Source organism: Talpa occidentalis, unplaced genomic scaffold (assembly GCF_014898055.3).
Source record: "Talpa occidentalis isolate TD23 unplaced genomic scaffold, MPIMG_talOcc4v2.1 talOcc4.5, whole genome shotgun sequence".
In the NCBI taxonomy this organism is placed as follows: domain Eukaryota; kingdom Metazoa; phylum Chordata; class Mammalia; order Eulipotyphla; family Talpidae; genus Talpa; species Talpa occidentalis.
In genome coordinates this window covers 137,156,259-137,174,198 of record NW_023604861.1, presented here as the reverse complement: position 1 = coordinate 137,174,198, position 17,940 = coordinate 137,156,259, and the positions used below count along the sequence as shown (strand labels likewise).

General features: G+C 55.7%; 1 protein-coding gene across 5 annotated transcripts in view; it reads left to right on the top strand.

Moving 5' to 3' along the window:
- Positions 1 to 17,940, top strand: part of ASAP2 (ArfGAP with SH3 domain, ankyrin repeat and PH domain 2) — a 122,079-nt gene that overhangs the window by 43,535 nt on the left and 60,604 nt on the right. For all 5 annotated transcript variants that reach the window (XM_037528544.2, XM_037528543.2, XM_037528546.2 and 2 more), the window contains exons 2-3: positions 2,129 to 2,201; positions 13,233 to 13,378. In XM_037528544.2, the coding sequence (XP_037384441.1) occupies positions 2,129 to 2,201; positions 13,233 to 13,378 (219 nt within the window). The remainder of the gene's footprint in view (positions 1 to 2,128; positions 2,202 to 13,232; positions 13,379 to 17,940) is intronic.

The following is a 17,940-nucleotide window of genomic DNA, read 5'->3' as shown; positions in this document are numbered from 1 at the left end:
CCGTGCAGCTGTGGCCTCTTCATGCACATGTCCTGGGGCTGCCCAAAGCCTGGTTTCCTCCTCCAAGCCCGGAGGCGGTGGGTGAGCACCCGATGTGGGGAATAACAACACCTGGTTGCTGCATACCTTGGTTTCTTGAGAATCTCAAGTTGTGTTGGTTGCAGATTCCGTGCTGAGTTCATGGTATCCTTGCCTGAAGACTGCTGCTAGTGCCCAGTCTTCACCCTTCTGCCTTCTCTTGACCCAGTGTAATCTTACTGTCCATCAGTAGGTACCATAGTGGTGTGTTTTTGAGTGGAGGTAATTGCTTTTCTCTCTTGCAATTTTAATTAGAAATTATCTCTATGCTGACCTCACCTTTATTTCCAGTCTCTTCCTCGCCGACTGCAGGAAAGTACATTCACCCGCTCAGGCCTGGTTCAGGACACGGCACTGCCCCTTAGCACATGGGCTCTCCGTGGGGGGCGGCATATTCCTACAAGACCCTCATGCAGTCAGTGATGGGGAAGCGTGTGTCCTACCACCTAAAGTCAGAGGAACTTGCTGGAGTTCACAGTGTTGTTGTTTTAGTTATTTTATTTTATTTATTTATTGTGTAGAAGAACTGGGGTGCAGGCCAGAGGTGTGGGGATGAGAGGATTCACCAGAGACAGAGTGGGGAGCAGAACAGGTGGATCTACTGAAATACACTGCTGAGGGGAGCAGCGGGGAGACAGGAGAGGTCTGCTGCGCCGTGTGGGTTTCTCCTTGGCCAGGGATGGAGCTCAGGCTACAGCAGTGATAGTGCTGGACCCAACCCAACCCCTAGGCCAGCGGGAGGCCCAGTTCACGGTGTTGCACAGTACCCCACCCCTGTGGCCTCCCGTTCTGAAGTGTGTGACCACCCCGGGCCCCTTTCCCTGGGCATGATTATGCCAAGCTCCCATGGACAGAGCCTGGAGGGCACAGCCACCAATTTCCGTGGCCACTCAGACTTTTCTAGAATGTCTGCTGCTTCGCATTGAACCCAGGTGTCCCCTTCGTGGTGGGCCCGGCCGGGTGCCTGGATCTCCCTCCCTGCAGATTCTCATGGGCTGTTGTTTCCTTTCTTGTAGATTAGAGACCTCTGGGGAAAACGAAGTTAATTCTCCATGAGACATTTTGACTCCCCGCTATCAGTCCTTACCCTTTTCTTCACTGTATCGGTCATCATTTTTTAAATGCCAACTTCTTTTTGAATCGTAACCAGCCTGTCCAGTGCCTCATGGCCATCCTTCCATTTAAAACCCTCAGCACTGTCACATCTGCTTCCAGCATCCAGCAGAGTAGTTGCTGCCACAGTAGAGCTGGGACTTGGTTGCTGTGTGGGGCAGGGCTCGGAGGTGCTGACTCAGGGAGGCTGAAGTCGAGAGTGTTTCTCTGAATGGCTGGTCCATTCCAGGCAATATGCCACCGTGGTTTTTTATGGTCAGAATTCGTAGTGGGTGCTGGGACTGTGGTCAGGCACCTGCCATATCCCAGGCAGTGAGCAGGGGCCTCCTGCAGGCCCCAGCTGGCCTTCCCGGTGCTACTGCACTTAAATGTCTGGGCTGATGGGCTATGGAGCAAACCCCATGAGTGTCACTTGGTGCCGGTCATTGCTGCAGTGAGTGGTTGGTCTGTGAATACTTGTTGAAGTCTTCATGTTTTTAATCATTCAACCTGGCAAAGTCGGAGCTATTACTCCCGGTTTCTGGGAGAGAAATCAGACTGGAGAGGATTAGGAACATGCCTCTGGGTCTCTGCAAACCTGAACGGGTCTGTCTTCCACCCGCCCCGGCAGCCTCCGGCCAGGGCCCACCATTGCTTTAAATTAGCCATCTTGGGGGGGGGCACAGGGCACCCTGCCCACCATCTACCTGCCGTCCCTAATTCCTGCTCACGTCTGCTGACTCTGTCACGGGAGGAGCGTGACACAGTGGGGCACCCCTGGCAGCAGGCGCATCCAGAGCCTTTCTGGTTCCTAGGGAGAACTGATACAGAAGTTCTTCCCAGGCAGAAGTGAGGCAGTCCAGGCCCCTCCACATGGCCCTGATCTGGCCACTCTCCCTCTGTAGTTGTGACTGAAGGTCCAACACATGTGTTAATTGATGTGTTCTCTGTGTTTCAGGCTTTGGATGTGGACCGGATGGTTCTTTACAAAATGAAGAAATCCGTGAAGGCAATAAATATCTCCGGGCTGGGTGAGTATGCCTTCGTTCCTGGCCTCCGTGGGGGACGTGCTGTACTGATCACTGTTCACTGGGCGTGCAGAGCCCTAAGCTCTGTGTTGGGGTGTGTCCTGCCCAGCCCCTCTCCAGCCCGCCCACCTGTTCCTCCAGCCCTGCCCCAGCTCCTCCTGCACTTTCTGGTTTTCTGTGGCCACCATCACAAATGACCCCCAACATGATCCGTGACGCTCGCAGTTCTGGAGCCAGGTGTCCAAAATGGTCTCGCGGGGCTGAGCGCCAGGTTTGCAGAGCTCCTCTGGGAGGCTCTGGGGAGAGTTGCCTGGTCCTCCCAGCTTCCGGAGGACACCTGCATCCCCTGGCTGTGGCCATCTCCCCTCTTCAGAGCCAGCCGTGGCTGGCAGCGTCTGCCTCGCATGCCATGTTCCTCGGGCACTGGCTTAGTTTTCACAGGCTGCCCTGACAAAGCACCACAGACGTGCTTCCTCGCGGTCCCAGAAGCCGGAAGCCCAAGGCCAGGCCACCAGCGTGACTGGGCCCTGGTGATGGAAGGCGTCTCCCTGGCTCGCAGAAGGCCACCATCTGTCACTTATAAAGACGCTAATCTCAGCACAGGCCCCACCCATGTGGCCTAATGTTAACCTGATCCCCCTAAAGGCCGCCTCTCCAAAGGCCATCACAGGGTTAAGAGTTCCACGTGTGAATGGGTAAAGGTGGGGTGCCGTTCATTCCACACCAGACGCAGACTCTTCTGCCCCCCTCCCACATGTAAGGACCCTATGGGCCGCCCAGCTGATCCAGGATCTCTCCCCAATGCAGGTTTGCCCCATTAACAACCTCAGCCTCCATCTCTGGCTGGGTGGCATAACTTCTCCCCAGGATCCAGGAATTAGGAGGTGCCGACTTGGGGAGTGTCTTTGCCTACCACCTCCCCTCTGAGTTCTGAGGCTAAATAACTTCTGATTAATGAAATAAAGGAGAGAGCAGATCTACAATGCAGGCACAGTTCACGGTAAATGCTGCTTTATGTTTATTGCTCCCTAATAGTTTTATGTCTGTTGACCTTTGCGCCTCAAAGAGGTGGCAAGTGCAGTTCTTGGGGCAGAGTACAGCAGGGTAAGAGCACGCGGCCATAGAACCCAGGAGGCCTGGAGTGGAGCTCTGTGCCCCTTAGGTCTTTCTGAACCTCAGTTTAATCTTGGAGCATGTCAGCCACAGATTTGCTTCCGGGGCATCCTGAGAGTGGCTGGCACGGGGGCTGCTGGCACGTAGCGGGCATGCGGCAAATGTTTGTTTTGACAGTTCTGCTGGACGCTCTCAGGCTGCCCTTGCGGTGTGGGAGAGAGACTTGCCATCTCGGGCATGTGCTGTGTCGGTCTGCAGGCTCTCTGTTCTGTTAGTTGACGGTTTTTATCGGATTAAGTAGAAGAGGGATTTGAGATGCCTCGGAGCAGCCATCTTTATTTTTACAGCCTGGGAGCTCAGATGACCTTCACTGTCTCACCACTTACCTCCGCCATCACCTCAGTATTTTCTCTTGGCCTGCAAAGCCTTTCCTATTTATTCCCTGACTTTTTAGGGAAAAGTGTGCCAACCCTTGCTTTAGAGAAGTGGTCTGAAATGTCAGCGTGTCCCCAGGACCCCCTGGAGGGCTTGTTACTATGAAGATTTCCTCCCCCGCCAACACATACCCCGCCCCCCCCCAGTTCTGGTTCAGTATGTCCAGGATGGAGCCTGAAGAATTTGTAATCACATAAGTTCCCAGGTTGATGCTAAAGCTGGCAGGCTTGGAGAATGCTGTCTTTGATCTCGCCTCTCACCCCCACTTCAAAAACATTGTTCTGGACCAAAGGGGTATTGTTGTGACCCACATATATACAGAACAATAGTTTCATTACATAATGGCAAGTGTATTTTATTTGCTTCCAGTTTGCAAAAGGATGGTGAATAATCCAGTTGCATGTATTTTCTAGAACATTTTGTCTACAGGTTTGCAAAAGTAGTTATTATAATGACTTGTTGAGAAACTTTCTACAATCATTTTTTCCCACTCATCATAGATGATTATGTGATCTTAAAAAAAGAAAGAAAAAGCCCAGTTCGAGCACTGAAACTTGCACAGCTCGAAAATTTCCCAGGCTCTGCCTCAGGCCAGAGGTGTGTTTCCCTCCCCAGGAAGTTAAAGCTAACATTTTTCAGCTGTGTCTGACATAGCCGTGGGTGGAAAATTTCATCTTTATCGAGAAGTAAGCAACAAAAGACTTTCATTTTTCACTTCCCTCAAATTACTCAATCTAAAACACTCAGTGGAGCTCTTCTGGCCCCTCCACCTGAATGTCCTGGAGGAATCCACACATCTCTGAAAGAAAAAGGATGAACAAAGACATACTCATGTTCCCTCAACCCCTTCGCATCTTCCACCTGCAAAGAAAATGAGAACTCCGCTCTGCGTTGCTGTTACTTTTCATGCTAGTTAGAACGTGGCTGCAAAGTTACTGCAGAGCTTACAATTAACGCCAACAATTGCTTCCATGAAATACCTTGTATGATCAGGATCGCGCCATTCAGAAGGATCAGGCCGTAGTTTAGGGCGTGACCTGTAAGACATCTGGTGTGGCTTCCACCTATTACCCTGAAAATAACCTGCCAGCAAACCTGGGGAGAAGGCCCCTTTGTTGGAGGTTCTGGGAAGCACTGGGAGTGCATGGCAAGAGAAAGGAAAATCTTCACGTGGGAAGACACACAGAGTGCTGTGGCGTTGCCGTCCCAGTGCCAGGCCCCAGCCCCCAAAGCCAAAGGGGAGAGCCGTGGGCTGGAGCCGTGGCTGTGCGGCAGCCGGTGCGGTTCCTGGTGCAGACTCCAGTGTGGGCCACCCCTGTGATGACAGGAACAGAGGCATGTGGCAAGTGACCATGGCAAAGAGAAAGTGGCTCTGTATTGATGCCCATGGGCTTCAGAGCAGAGAAAGGAACCGCAGTGGTCCTCTGACACTGAGGGCGTCTTTGTCACAGGAGGCACTGGGCAGTGCTGTTCCCAGACGCCCCACCTCGCAAGACTCTGTGTGTCAGTCCCGGCCGTAGCCCAGTCACAGATGCCGTCTCTGAGACCCAGAGCAGGAACGTACCTGGGGGGTTCCAGAGCCAGAACTGGAGGAGCTGAGACTCAGAACCAGACCAGCTTCCCTGGGTCTGCTCTGCTCGTGGCGCCTCACTGCCTGGGTGTCGTCTGGGCCGGGCTGAGGGTGTGCAGGACAGAGACCACGCGGTCTCTGGGAATGCCACGGGGACATCCCAGCTGTCACCCAGCCGGGCACAGTGATCCAGCGAGAGCACCAGGTGGTTCTGCTGGACCCCCAGCTCAGTAGCAGCCAGTGTGTGACAGCCGTGCCCAGGTGAGCCCTCGGCGCCCGCGGGACGCGTGTCGTGTCTGTGAACGTGAACCCTAAGAGCAGTTTCTCAAGCGGAACGTCAGACTCTTGGAGCTGCATACTGCTGTGGGAGAGCTGGGCTCGGGGCGCACAGACACACTTGGGGCTTCCTTGGGAAGGGGAAGCAAGACTTGGCTGTTCCTCTCTCGAGGGTAGATTCATGGGAGCAGGTTTTGACCCGAGTGAGGGAGAAGTTAGCAGGGTGAGCAGCCCCAGTGAGACTTGGCCATTGGGGAGGAGGAGGGTCTGCCGGGGGCTAGTGGCCCTGGACTGGAGGGAGTTGCAGGGGAAGGACTGTACGTGACGCTAAGACCTTGCTGTGTCTCTTCAAGTAGAAGCTCTGGCAGTTGCTATTCTCTGGCTGAGAATAGAGGGGTTCAGAGGGGTGACTTGTGGGTTGCACTTGCTAGGAAACAAGGTGGTCCAGGCTAGGAGTTTTTTCCTACCTGGCATCTTGGTCTGTGGACAGGTGCAGGTGGTCTCTGCACCCCAAGAGATGGTATGGAACACTGTGCAAAGCTGGTTCTTCCTGGAGAGACAATCCCAAACCCTTTTGTGACTTCTAGTATATGTGCGGCCAAAGTGAGTGTGTTGTCCTGACTTTTGTTGGTATCTGTGAAAACCAGAAGACGGAAGGACCTATGTAGCCACAGCCTGCAGTTACAGTGGGGCGCCTCGGGTGCCCTGACCAGCTGTGACGCCCTACAGCGCCACTTAGCAGCTCTCTGGGCCCAACTCTGCATCTGGAAACCTTGCAGTGATAGAAAAGATGGAAGAGAGAGAGAGTGTGTGTGTATCCCATGAGTGGTAGCTATTGTGATCGGTGGCTTTGGCACCATGGACATTCTAGGGCTACATGTCCCTGAGGGGCGCTGGCCCCTGGGACTTATCGTAGGAGGCCTCTTTTCCTCCCGTCTGTGCTCTCTGCGGAGGTGGGGTGCAGGGCATCTGGGAGCGTCTGAAAGCACACTTGTGGTGGCAAAACACACATCCTGTAATGCAGCTCCTCAGATTGCTCTTCCAACTCAGGGCATCGAGGTAGCTGCACATACAAGTTGTGCTGTCCGGCCCTCCACACTTGCAGCTGCTCCAAGCACCACCTGGGGTTCTGGCCACAGGGGAGCCGGCCAGCTCCCGCGTGAGGCCTCTGTCTGCTGGCTTCAGTGCTGGTCTGGTCTGGCAAGCAGCTCCCCGGGGAAGCAGAGTCTGGGTGGCAGGCAGCAGGCCTTCACCTCACCTGCTGAGTGGGAAGCTCCTGTCGCTTCGCCACCTCTGAGAAGTCTTTCCTGTCACCAGCTCCAGGAAGTGACTTATCCTCACAGACAGTGTCGTCTCTCCCTCCGGGAACGTGGGTGTCACGTGTCGAGCCTCACAGCTGTGTGGTGGCAGGTGTGAAGCTTCATTCGTCCTTGGCCCTCCAAATCCTGCCCTCGTAAGTGCAGGTCCTGTCACGTCACCACGCTCCCTGGTGGCTCCTTCGTTCCTGGGGTGACGGTCTCCCCGGCCCTGCCTGCTCCCGGCCACCTGCCCCGGAGCCCCGTGTCCTCCATCTCGCCTCTGACCTTGCACCAGATGGCTGGCGTGAGTCCGCCTCTCGCTGAGGCCTGCTCGCCGGGGGGCCCGTTCCATGAATCTTAATGGTCATGTGGTTGGGTTTTAGCCGCAAGTGCCCAGAAGAGTCTCGAACAAGGAACAAGAGTCAGGAACAAGGAACAAATAAGAGTGAGCGTGGCGTGTTTTCGGTGCTGTGCGCGTGTGACGTAAAGCGACAAAGCACCAGCGTGAACACAGTGGGTTTCCAGTGGCTCTGTCTCGATTCTTCACCCCTCTCTCTCCAGCCAGAGACACGAGCTGTAGTTTCCCGTGGAGTAACTGGCGTGTTACGCTCTTCCCACAGATTTCCAGCTGCCATTTTCTTGCCTCTAGTTTAAGACAGATCAGAGAAGGTGGGGTGAGCACAGACGCCAGTTTTCATGTTTCAGCGGTCAGCTCACACCTTGGCCTGGGCGCGTGTGCAGCTGCCCGGCCGGCCCTGCCTGGACCGAGCGTGTCCTGGGAGGACATCCGCAGGGACCGGCCGTTTCCTGAGGAAGGAGGGTCAGAGGGGTCACCCGTGGAGAGGCTTCATGGAGATGAGTTCTGAATGGGGCTTTGGAAGTCAGAAGAGCACAGTGTGGTGGGGAAAGTGGAGGACGTGGCGGGCGAGTCGCCCAGGGCCTTCTCCAGCTGCTGGCTTGAGCCTGGGCTCAGGGGCCGCTAGGAGGAAGGGCGTCCTCGCTGCACCCACAGGCGTGGGCTTGGTGCCTTCAGAGGTGAGGCAGGTGCTCAGGTTCCAGCTCACCCCGGAGCACTGGGAGGAGAAACATGGGGTGAGATTCTTGACCAGCACGGGCACAGAGAACTGGCTGTTGGAGCTGGCACTTCTGATTTCTCTGTTCTGTTTTTTCCTTTCCTTGCTTTCTGAGTGTGCAGGTAATTGGAGCTTAGTTTAGAAAATTTAGAAAATCAGGGAAAAAAGAGAAAAAAGTCAGGGCCTGGGCTGGGCCTCTTGTCCCCATGTCACACAGAGGCTCGGGGAGGCCGTGACTTGTGCGCCCTGGCCACGGCCGCAGCCTGGATGCTCACAGTGGCCGCCCCGGCTGGGGATTCACATGCCTGGCTTGTTTCCCACCTGGGAAAGGGGCCAGTCATGGGGCAAGCACTCGGCCTGGCATTTGGCAGCTTGGGGTCACGGCTGACTCCACCGTCAGCAGAGGAGGTGTTCGCCCTTCACAACGCTTCCTGCATCTCACCTTGTGGAATCGAGAGGAAGTAGTCAGTGGTGTGTCCTGCCTTTTTGAAACTTGGCCTCTGTCCTGACCCTGCTCTTGCATGCTGGCCTGAAGCTCTGGGACGCTCCGTCCTGCAGTGACGCTCTGGGCCGTGTCCACACTGCGGTGCCGGCCACACTTTCTGCTTTCACTCCTAGAAGCTGATCTGTCTGCACGTCACCGCGAGTGTTTCTAGTCGTTGATTTTGAGAAGTGGGATTAGTGGGTGGCAGAAATCATGTGGGGTAGACTCAGTGCAGATTATCTATCGAATCATGCACAGAGAGACCTTTATCTGGGATGGTTCTAGAAATAAAATTCTAAAAAATGATTTCTTCCATGGGATGGCCAAGGGAGAGAGCATTACAGAAGTGAGGGTTCTCTTGCTTGAGGTGTCTCTTTCCCCTGAGACTTGAGACCCAACAAGGTGGAGGCCCAGCTCCGGGGAAATGGCCAGAATCCTGGCACGAACGCACTGCACCACACCCGTCGTCAGCCGCCCTCGCCTGGGGCACATCTTTAGGAAGCTGCTCGTCTTTTCAATGAGCTGTGTGGCCTGGGCTGCCCCGGGTTGGTCTGGAGGGTGGGGGGGCTGGATGCACCCCAAGAAAGTATCTGCAGCTTCTGAACAGGGGGCTGGACGTTCCCCAGCTGACACCTTCCTGTCCTGCTGCTTCTGTTTGGAAGCGGCTCCTGACTTTGGAGCCCCAGACGCTGGGTCCTCCATGCCCGGCACATGGCAGGCATCGCTGCCTGGATTGACATGTCTTCCTCGACATTGATGGCACTGGTCTTTGTCCCCCGTGGCCAGGCTGTGACATGTCTGTGTTGGGGCTGGAAGTAATGAGTGCAGCATCTGCAGTGATGCGGAGGCTCCTGATGGAGCAGAGGCGGCCACGGTGGATCGCCCTGACGCAGCATCTGTGACTGGCTTCCTCAATGTGGCAGCCCCTGGAGTAGGACTAAAGGGGCTGCCTTGTGTCTTTTTTTAAGATTTATTGATTTATTTATACAAGCACTGGGTACAGTCAGAAGCACGGGAGGGTGAGAGAATTCACCAGAGCCAGAGCGGAGAGCAGAGCAGGCAGAAGGACCGAAGTACACTGCTGAGGGGAGCAGCGGGCGGCAGGAGAGGTCTGCGCGCCATGTGGGACCCTCCTCCGGTGGCCGGGGAGCAGCCAGGGATCGAAACAGTGCTGCAGAGGCTGCGGGCAGCTTCGCAAACCAGCGCTCAACCACTGCGCCACTGGGGAGGCCCCTTGTGTCCTTTTTGGATCCAACAATTTTTGCTTGAACCAAAAATGCTAACTGGTCCTTTTCCCTGATTTTTGAAAAATAACAGAATTGAGTAAACTAAAATTACACCCCCAAACCGGGCCCTCAGCGCTCACCACAGTGTGCACCTCGCTGGCTTCATAACAAGGTCTGAGCGTCCCTCCTCATCATCCTGTGCGCGGCGTGGTGGGAAGCGTGACTCCTGTGCAGCCAAACAGGAGCGCTGCGGGGTCACACCCGGGAGGCGCCAGGTCTGGCCCTACCCTGGTCTCAGCAACTCCGAGTCTCGCTTTCCCAAGCTCCTCCCACATCAGAGACTCTGAGGTCTGGATCATTAATAAAAACCAGAGTTGAAGATATATTTAAACAAGTGGGAGGTGGGAGAGCGAGCTCTTTTTAGAAGATCAGCTTTCACAATTCTGGAAATAAAAGCTGATAGACCCAGTTTGGGTTCTTTCCAGAAACTTTATTATTCCCAAGCTATTTATATTAGGCTCCTATTTTAAGTTTGCTTTTGGCAAAAGAAACATAGACGCGCTCGACTACTTTCTGTCTAGTAAGACAATCTCAAACTTGGGGGATCCGGAACAGCTCACAGGTGTCTGTGGAGGGGGGGCTTGCTGCCTACACAGTGGGTGCTGCAGGCTGTTCGGGAAGGCAGGGAGCGACCCAGGGTGGTGGCTTTATCCAGAGGCTTCCAGTTTGTTTGCAAGAAGAGAGAGATGTGTTATAGACTCCAACTGGAGTGGCAAGAAGAGATGCCCCTGCCCCACACTGGGGCCGTTGGCGCTGCCGGCAATGATGATGGTGGCAGTGGAGCCAAACACATGAACTATAAATACATGAAATGAGCAGGAGGAGCCAGAAGACTCACCAACCCGCCCCGGACTGCTGAGGCTGGCGCGTTATCTGGGGATGTGTAAGGGCGGGAATTTTACCAGCCGGACCTGTACCAGGTGGCCGGTTGGGGAGCCCAGCGGGAAGGCGGGCGGCAGCCTGTTCTGTTTCTGGAGTTGGCGCTCAGCCTCGCTGCGCATCCCTTCTCGGGGGCTGAGTCCTGGCGAAGGGAAGCGGGGTCCCCCCTGCGGTGCCTGTGGGCCGGAGCAGCCGCCGTGTGACCGTGCATGGGACCTGGCTCCTGTCTCGCCCCCTCCCACTGTGCAGTCCTGGGCAGGTCATGTCACCCCTCTGAACCCCAGATCATCCCAAAGGAAAAAAGGGTGATCGTAGTTGCCTCAAAGGGCTATTACCTTGAACTGAGCAAAAGGCTTAACAAAAGGCACTTACTAAACCCTCCTCACTGTGGGCATGGACCTAAACTGCTGTAACGGGGTCCAGTCACCATGTTGGGGGGGTGCTCAGAGCTCCCAGGGGAGGTACAGCCCTTGCTCAGCCATCTGTGCTTTTGCACTCACCTCCCCCAGCCCCATGAAGGATACCCTGGGGCAGACCCCTCCAGGGTGTTGCCAGGAAGCTGCTGTGAACTAGGGGGGAAGGGGCCGCAGCCTTGATGCTGTTCATGGCCACCGCTCCCTCTAGACCACCCTGGCGTGGCCCCTTCAACCCCTAGTTCTGAGCACAAAATAGCATTTGGTTTGTAAGGATCTGCCTGTGGTAACCCTGCATGCTAGAATTATAACTAGTGGGAAATAGGAGGCATGACTCTGTCTGTCACTGAAACGGAATTTTTCACACTTGGGCACTTTGGCCGAGGTGAGCTGTTCTCAGCCACAGACGTGCGCGTCACGGGGGGGCGGTTTTGGATGTCCAGAGAGTTGGGTTTAAACACCACACCCCAGCTCTGCCCTGTCCGGCTGTCTTCTGGGACAAGCTGTATGATCTCTTTGAACCCCGATCCCCCTTCAACGTTCTGAGAATCGATACCTGTGGGACCAAGTGGGTGTGAGTGCAGAGACCACAGATGAGGAGTCACCTGTGCCCCCAGAAACGACACCTGTGCTGCTGTCGGCTGGGACTGAGCTCAGGTCCCGCCTCGTTCTCAGATTCCAGCCTGACCCCAATCAGGTCGCAGCACCTCCCTCCTTCCTGCAGCCAGACCCCAGCCCCGGTGCAGGAGCCCTCCGGGAAGGCACGGACTGGAGCCAGGCCTTCCGTGAGCCTTCCCAGGGCAGGGTGTATGTGTCCCTCTGTCCGTCCATCTTAACTGGTTTGCTGAGTATAATCTCAGAAATTTATTTGTGCAGAGCTCTCCGATTCTTTTCTGGAATATCAAAAAAGAAAGACCCAGAACAGTGAAATTGTTTCTCTTGTGACTCTCAGATCCACATGGTGACCCCCACGGCACTGGGGGCTGCTGGAGGTTAGGGGCGAACACCTCCCTGGTAGGCTGGGCTGGCAAACCCTGCTCCTGGGGGTCAGACCGAGGCCTGGCCTCCTCCACTGTCCCCCTTGTGCCTATCGGCCCAGCCAGCTGGCATTGCCTGGCGTTGGTTTCGTGCCCTGACAGACAGTCAGGCGCCACAGGGGCTTCAGCCTGGTTCCCACTGCAGACGCTGCAGTGCCCCATCCTGACGCTCACCCACGTGCAGCTGTGCCTCTGTCTACCCTCGCCAGCCGCCAGGCTCGCTGTGTGGCATTTCTTACTGAAGTGCTGAAAAAACAGAAATCAGGTGTCCATGCCAACGGAAGCTGTTTTACTGGAGACTGGCTGGATTCACTTTAAAACATCTGCCCTGAAGCGAGGGCGTTATTCCAGCGTCACTGACTTCCCTGTGTCTCCTCCCAGGGCTCCTGCTCCTGTGGCTGGAACCGGGCGGGACTCTACATCCAGCAGGGTTGGGAACGTGGGAGGCCCGAGCCCAGGCGCCCGCCCTTGCAGGTGCTGCTCTGAGACGGTGGCCCTCAGGTGCCGTCAGATGGCAGGTCAGGGCGTGTCTCTTCTCTCCAGACGTGATGTGTAAAACTTATGCCTGCCCTGAGGCACCTCCAACATATCAGGGACTCATGCACCAGACAACTTCAGTGTAACATGCTAAGTGCAAGGGTAGAAAGGTGCCCAGGCCAGACACCAGCCCATGGAGTAGTCATGGAGAGCTTCTTGGAGGAAGGATGGGTCCGTGGGTGCGCAGGAGGCAGGAGGGCAGGGCGTCTGGGCAGAGGTGTGGAATCTGAGCCTGGACACCATGGGTTAGCACCATCTTAAGCTGCAGGCTAGCGCAGGTAGACCTCTCCCCTGGCCTACTATAGCAGTCAGGCGTTGAGCCCGCCGACTTGACAGCTGGCGCTGGGCATTGCACAACGCCAGGAGTGGTGCTGGGACACGTGGACAGCATCAGGGCTCCTTGGCCTTCACACCCGGGACGCTGTTCGCGGAGGGAGGCTCGTCTCGTGCCCTCTGGCCGTCTTGTTCTTTGGGGTCCGCTGCTGCCCGGTGGGTCGCTGTGGTAGCAGCACTCTCTGTTCCTGGCGTGGCTTGCATTTCTCCACATGTTGCAGCCTGTTGGCAGCTCGGAAGCCCCGGGTGGATGGGCAGAGGGGTCAGTATATTAACAGTGCACCCCCTGCTCCCTTGCAGCGCATGTGGAGAACGAGGAGCAGTACACCCAAGCCCTGGAGAAGTTTGGTGGCAACTGCGTGTGCAGAGATGACCCGGACCTGGGAAGTGCTTTCCTGAAGTTCTCCGTCTTTACCAAGGAGCTGACCGCGCTCTTTAAAAACCTGGTAAGTGCAGTGAGGCGCGTGCAGGCCAGGGCTGCGGCCCCCGAGCTGGACAGGCGGCCCGAGAGGGCAGGGAGGGCTCACGGCCCCGCGGGGAGTGGATGTCGGGCTCCTGTAGCACCTGACAGCGTCTGTTTCCTACACGCGTTGGGTCACTTTGGAGTAAATGTTAGAACCGTGATTTTTGTTTTAAATTCAACTCAGCATTTTCAGCATGCACAGCTGTGGAACAAAGTGGGTAAGTGCTTTCATCTTCTTGAGGGCCTCTGACTCCAGTTTTTAATAATTTCTGAACTGCGTAGAGTCATCTGTTTCTGGTAATTATAGTAGGCATTTAAACGGATAATATTTAATAAATATGTTTCAGGCTTGTCTCACACAGCAAGCTAACCTATAATCAAAGCCCAGAAATTACCACGAGTGTTTAAAGGCCTTTTATGCTCCGATCCAGAGTCTGAAACAGCCTCACTTCTCAAGCGCAGGCTGCGAGCCGCTGGGCCGTGGCGGGCCTGGCAGCGGGACTCAATGAGTTCTTTCTTGCACTTGGCAGCTCGGTGCCGTCCTCGTGGTGGGAGGAGTCCCCAAGTGGGCAGCCCAGAGGGCGCATGACCCTGCCCTGGCCCCCCACCCCCAGGGGAATTGCGCCGAGATCTCCCGGCATCTCTTTCCTGTTTTTCTCCCCCAGCTTCTCCCAAAGGCCCTGGAAGAGCAGACCAGGTCAAGAACTCAATAATGCCCCTATGTAGGTCTCAAACAACAGTGTCTTTTTCATTTCCCCTGTCAGCGAGCTCATAACATGTGAAGAAACAGTTCATCACTCTGGGAACGGGCACGGTGCTGATGGCAGGGTCTCGAGTCTGGCCGTTGACAGGCAGAAACAAGGGGACACAGTGTGCGCCCCTAAACCGCAGGGAAAGAAGCCGGCCATTGAGGCTCTTGGCCTCCCTCCCCAGCTTCAGTTGTAAAACCTCCCAGTTGGAAGTGGTGGAAAGAAAAGGCTCTCGCTGCACTAGGTGTATCCTCGGGTTAACCTGAAAGCATCTGGGACTTTGAGCAAGTCCCATATGTGTGTTTCCTGCTGCCCCCACAGCAGGCGTCTGCGTGCTGCCGGGAGCCCCAGCCCCGGGGCGGGCCTGCTTCGGGGCTGGTGCAGACGTGCTGGTGAGGGGCTTGGCCCTGGTCAGAGCAGAGGGTTGCTCATTAGTGGAGGTGGCTGGTGCCAGGGAGCTGCTCTGCCGGTGCTGACGGGGTCTCCAGTGAGAAGGCCAGCCCCCAGCCCCTCAGGGGCGAGCCCTGCCCACGCAGGCGGCGCTGCCAGCTGCTGCCAAGCTCGGGGCCTGGCTCCTTGGTGGAAGAGAGCAGCCTCCAGCATGCGAGGGGGCACGCTAAGCAGAAGAAGCAACAGGGAAAACAGGCGATGCAAAGACCGGAGAAAACTTTGAAGAAACCACATGTAATTCTGCTGAGAAACGGGAAAAGACCCTGTGCCAGGAAGGCAGGAGCGGGATGCGCTTAAATGAAGGGGAGAAAATGCGTGTAAGAAGGTATGAAATGAAAAATCAGAAATCCAACAAGAAGGACTGGAGTGGAAGAAATCTCCCAGAAGACAGAACAAAAAGACAAAAAACGGAAAATATAGGAAAGATGAGACGAGGATACAGGAGTTTCCAAAAATGACAACAGAAGACAGGAGGCGAGAACGCAGCCAAGGCCTCGCGCCTTAGGGAGCAGGTGCGCGCAGGGTGCAGAAGAGGCCCACTCTGGGGTGAAACTGTGGGAGACATTGGACACTCCAGAAAGCACACAGGATCAAGACCCCCAGGGCCAGCCACGTCTCAACAGTCACTCTGGGGACTTTAAGGAGCCATCCTGCTGCCACCCCAAGGAACATAATTCTACCTGGAGTACCCAGACCACTGAACTTGAGAGCAAAATTAAAAGTATTTCCAGACGCGCAAGGCTCAAAAGGCTTAGCAGCGCTTAGACCTCATTTCTCTGGAACTCCTGAAGGATGCGCTGCAGCACAGTGAAGAGGGAAGAAAGGCAGATGTGTGAGCCAGGAGAGCAAGCAGGGAGAGGCACCGGGGACAGGCTGGGGGGCCCGGCGGGGCCACCAAATAGGGAGCTGAGAGTGTGGCCAATGCAGGACGCTGCCAGCCGGGGTCTGTCCCCCAATCCAGCACCGGCTCCTTCATCTTCACCCAGCTGCTGTCTATACCTGGCTTTTCAGTGCTGCAGGCTGGGGGTGGCGGCCCCATGCTTGGGTCAGTGTATAGGATGTAGCCGATTGTTTATACACATTTCGGATTTAATCTTTATTAACAGCCCCACTCTGTTAGCCCCACTCTGTAGATTAGATTATGAGACTCTGGGTGGTTTAAAGAGTTGAACTTGCTCCTTGCTGGCTTTTGGACGTGAGCCTCAGGTGTAGAAGGGCTGCATTACACGGGGAGGACCTGAAAATACCAGCCCGTCCTCGCGTATCAGCATGGGCAGCTGCCCAGCTAAATAGAAGCAGTTTGCTGCTGTTCTTGGTTTCTGCAAAGCCAAGAGCAGGGCAGGGCCCAGAGGTAGTGCAGGCATGCTGCCCACAACCCCACAGCTTCAGCGCTGCCGGCACTTCAGAAACCCCCACAAGGCCCAGCCCCACCCTGCCCTCTGCAGCCAGTCCCTGGTGGCTGTGTGTGGGCAAGCGGCCCGGTGAGGCAAGCAGGGCGAGGTGGTCAGGTGGGAGAGTTCTGGCAGCTGGGTGGCCTGTGCTGCTCTGTCTGCCCAGGGTGCTCCTGCCAAGGCTCCTCAGCCTGGGACCCACACCCAGGCCTGATACTGCAGAGCCATCACTGTGGCATTTAAAGACATTAAGGCCTCTTGTCTCCTCATTGGAGGAAAAGAAAGACCAGGAGTGGGGGTTGGAATGGGGTGCTCTGCTGGGGCGGCCTCATCTTCAAACCCGGATGGGGAAGCCATGGCACTTCGCAGGGTCAGCCTCCCGATTAAAGGAATTTAATGTCTGTGGCAGACCCAGCACAGGGGACACTCTGCTGTCCTTGGGACGGGTCACCTCAGTCTAGTCCAGCGGCCACAGCATCACGTCCACGCTCATCACTTTAGCTTCAGCTCTGACTTTAAAAGGGAGTTGTATTCTTGATCCTGCTTCCCAGCAGAAATAGAGGGAGAGAGAAAAATCTCTGATTTCAGCCAAACTGTCCTTCCATGAGGCCTGCTTCTCAGGGCCAGGCCGGCGAAGGCCCCAGCCCACGGTGCCAGCATCCCCAGTGCCAGGGCCCCAGCCCCAGAGCCTGCAGCCCCCAGCCCCAGGTCTACTCCTGAGGTGCCATGGTGGAGAGCAAGCCTGCGAAAGGAAAATTCTCCTTTTTTGGTATTTTGTATACCATTCTTATTCCCGTTTTAGGCCACATCTGTCCTATCTCTTATTTTTAAAGCATTGTTTGCTCCCCGCCCTCCACCCCAGGCAGGAGAGCCACCACCTCTCTGTATGGCGAAGAGCTTCGGTCCCCCCTTGTCCAGAAAGATCTACCACCTACCTGCATTGCAGCGTGAAAGAATATTTACAAGGAGCTGGAACGCTTCCAAAGAAAAGCCAGCTTAACGAGAAGTGCGATTTTTCTTCCAGCGGGCGAGATTCTCACCTTTGGAAAGCCAGCGCGTTTCTCTCCCCGCAGCCGTGCAGGATGAAAGGAAGCAGACAGCGCCAGAAATGTGACACGCGTGAAACCCAGCTGATTACAGAGCCCTGCTTCCCTGCTACGTAGGTTCTTTTCCTCTTACCAGATGGATGTGAGAAACCTGGAAAGATTCTCCCAGATCCGCCTCTGTGCTTAAGTGGCTTCAATTCTGCAGTTTAATTGTTTGTCTATTACGTTGTTGGAGGTGACCTTGGAGACAACACTACATGTTGTAGGTGTTTATGCCCTACAGTGCCACACCCGCCACCAGCACCCATAGCTGCCACCCACCACTGGGGTCCCCTCCCCCTGCAACCCCCCACCCTGCCCCGGTAGCCTCAGGTTTACAGTCAGCTTTTCAGTTTGTTTTGGTTCAAGTTTGTCTGTTCCTTTGCTTTGTTTCTCTGTATTCCACATGAGTGAAATCAGAATTTGTCTTTCTACTGACTCATTTCACTTAACAGAACACCCCCCCCAAAAAAAAAAAACTTTAAAAAGTGGCTTTTCAGCTGCGCTGAAGAGCAGGCTCTGAGAAGGGTGCCCCCAGCACGTGGGCTCTGTCCAGGGCGTCAGAGTTGGCCAGTTCAGCACCTGCTCGAGGTGGGAGCAGGGCCGGCCGACGCTGAGCCGGGTTGGAGACCCCACCGTGAGGCCCCGGGCGCCTGAGCGTGTCTCGTCACTGTCACTAGCATTGAAAGAAGAACCTGGAAGTTCCACCTGCAAACGACATGCACACAGTAATGTCTTCCTGCAGAAACGGTAGGAGTCGGACAGCATCATAGCCGCCGCCGAGCGAGGGCTGGGAGGCTCTCCGGGGGAGGGGTGGCTTGTGGGGCTCCCCCGTGACGCTTGTGGCACTGGCAAAGGGGTTCTCAGCAG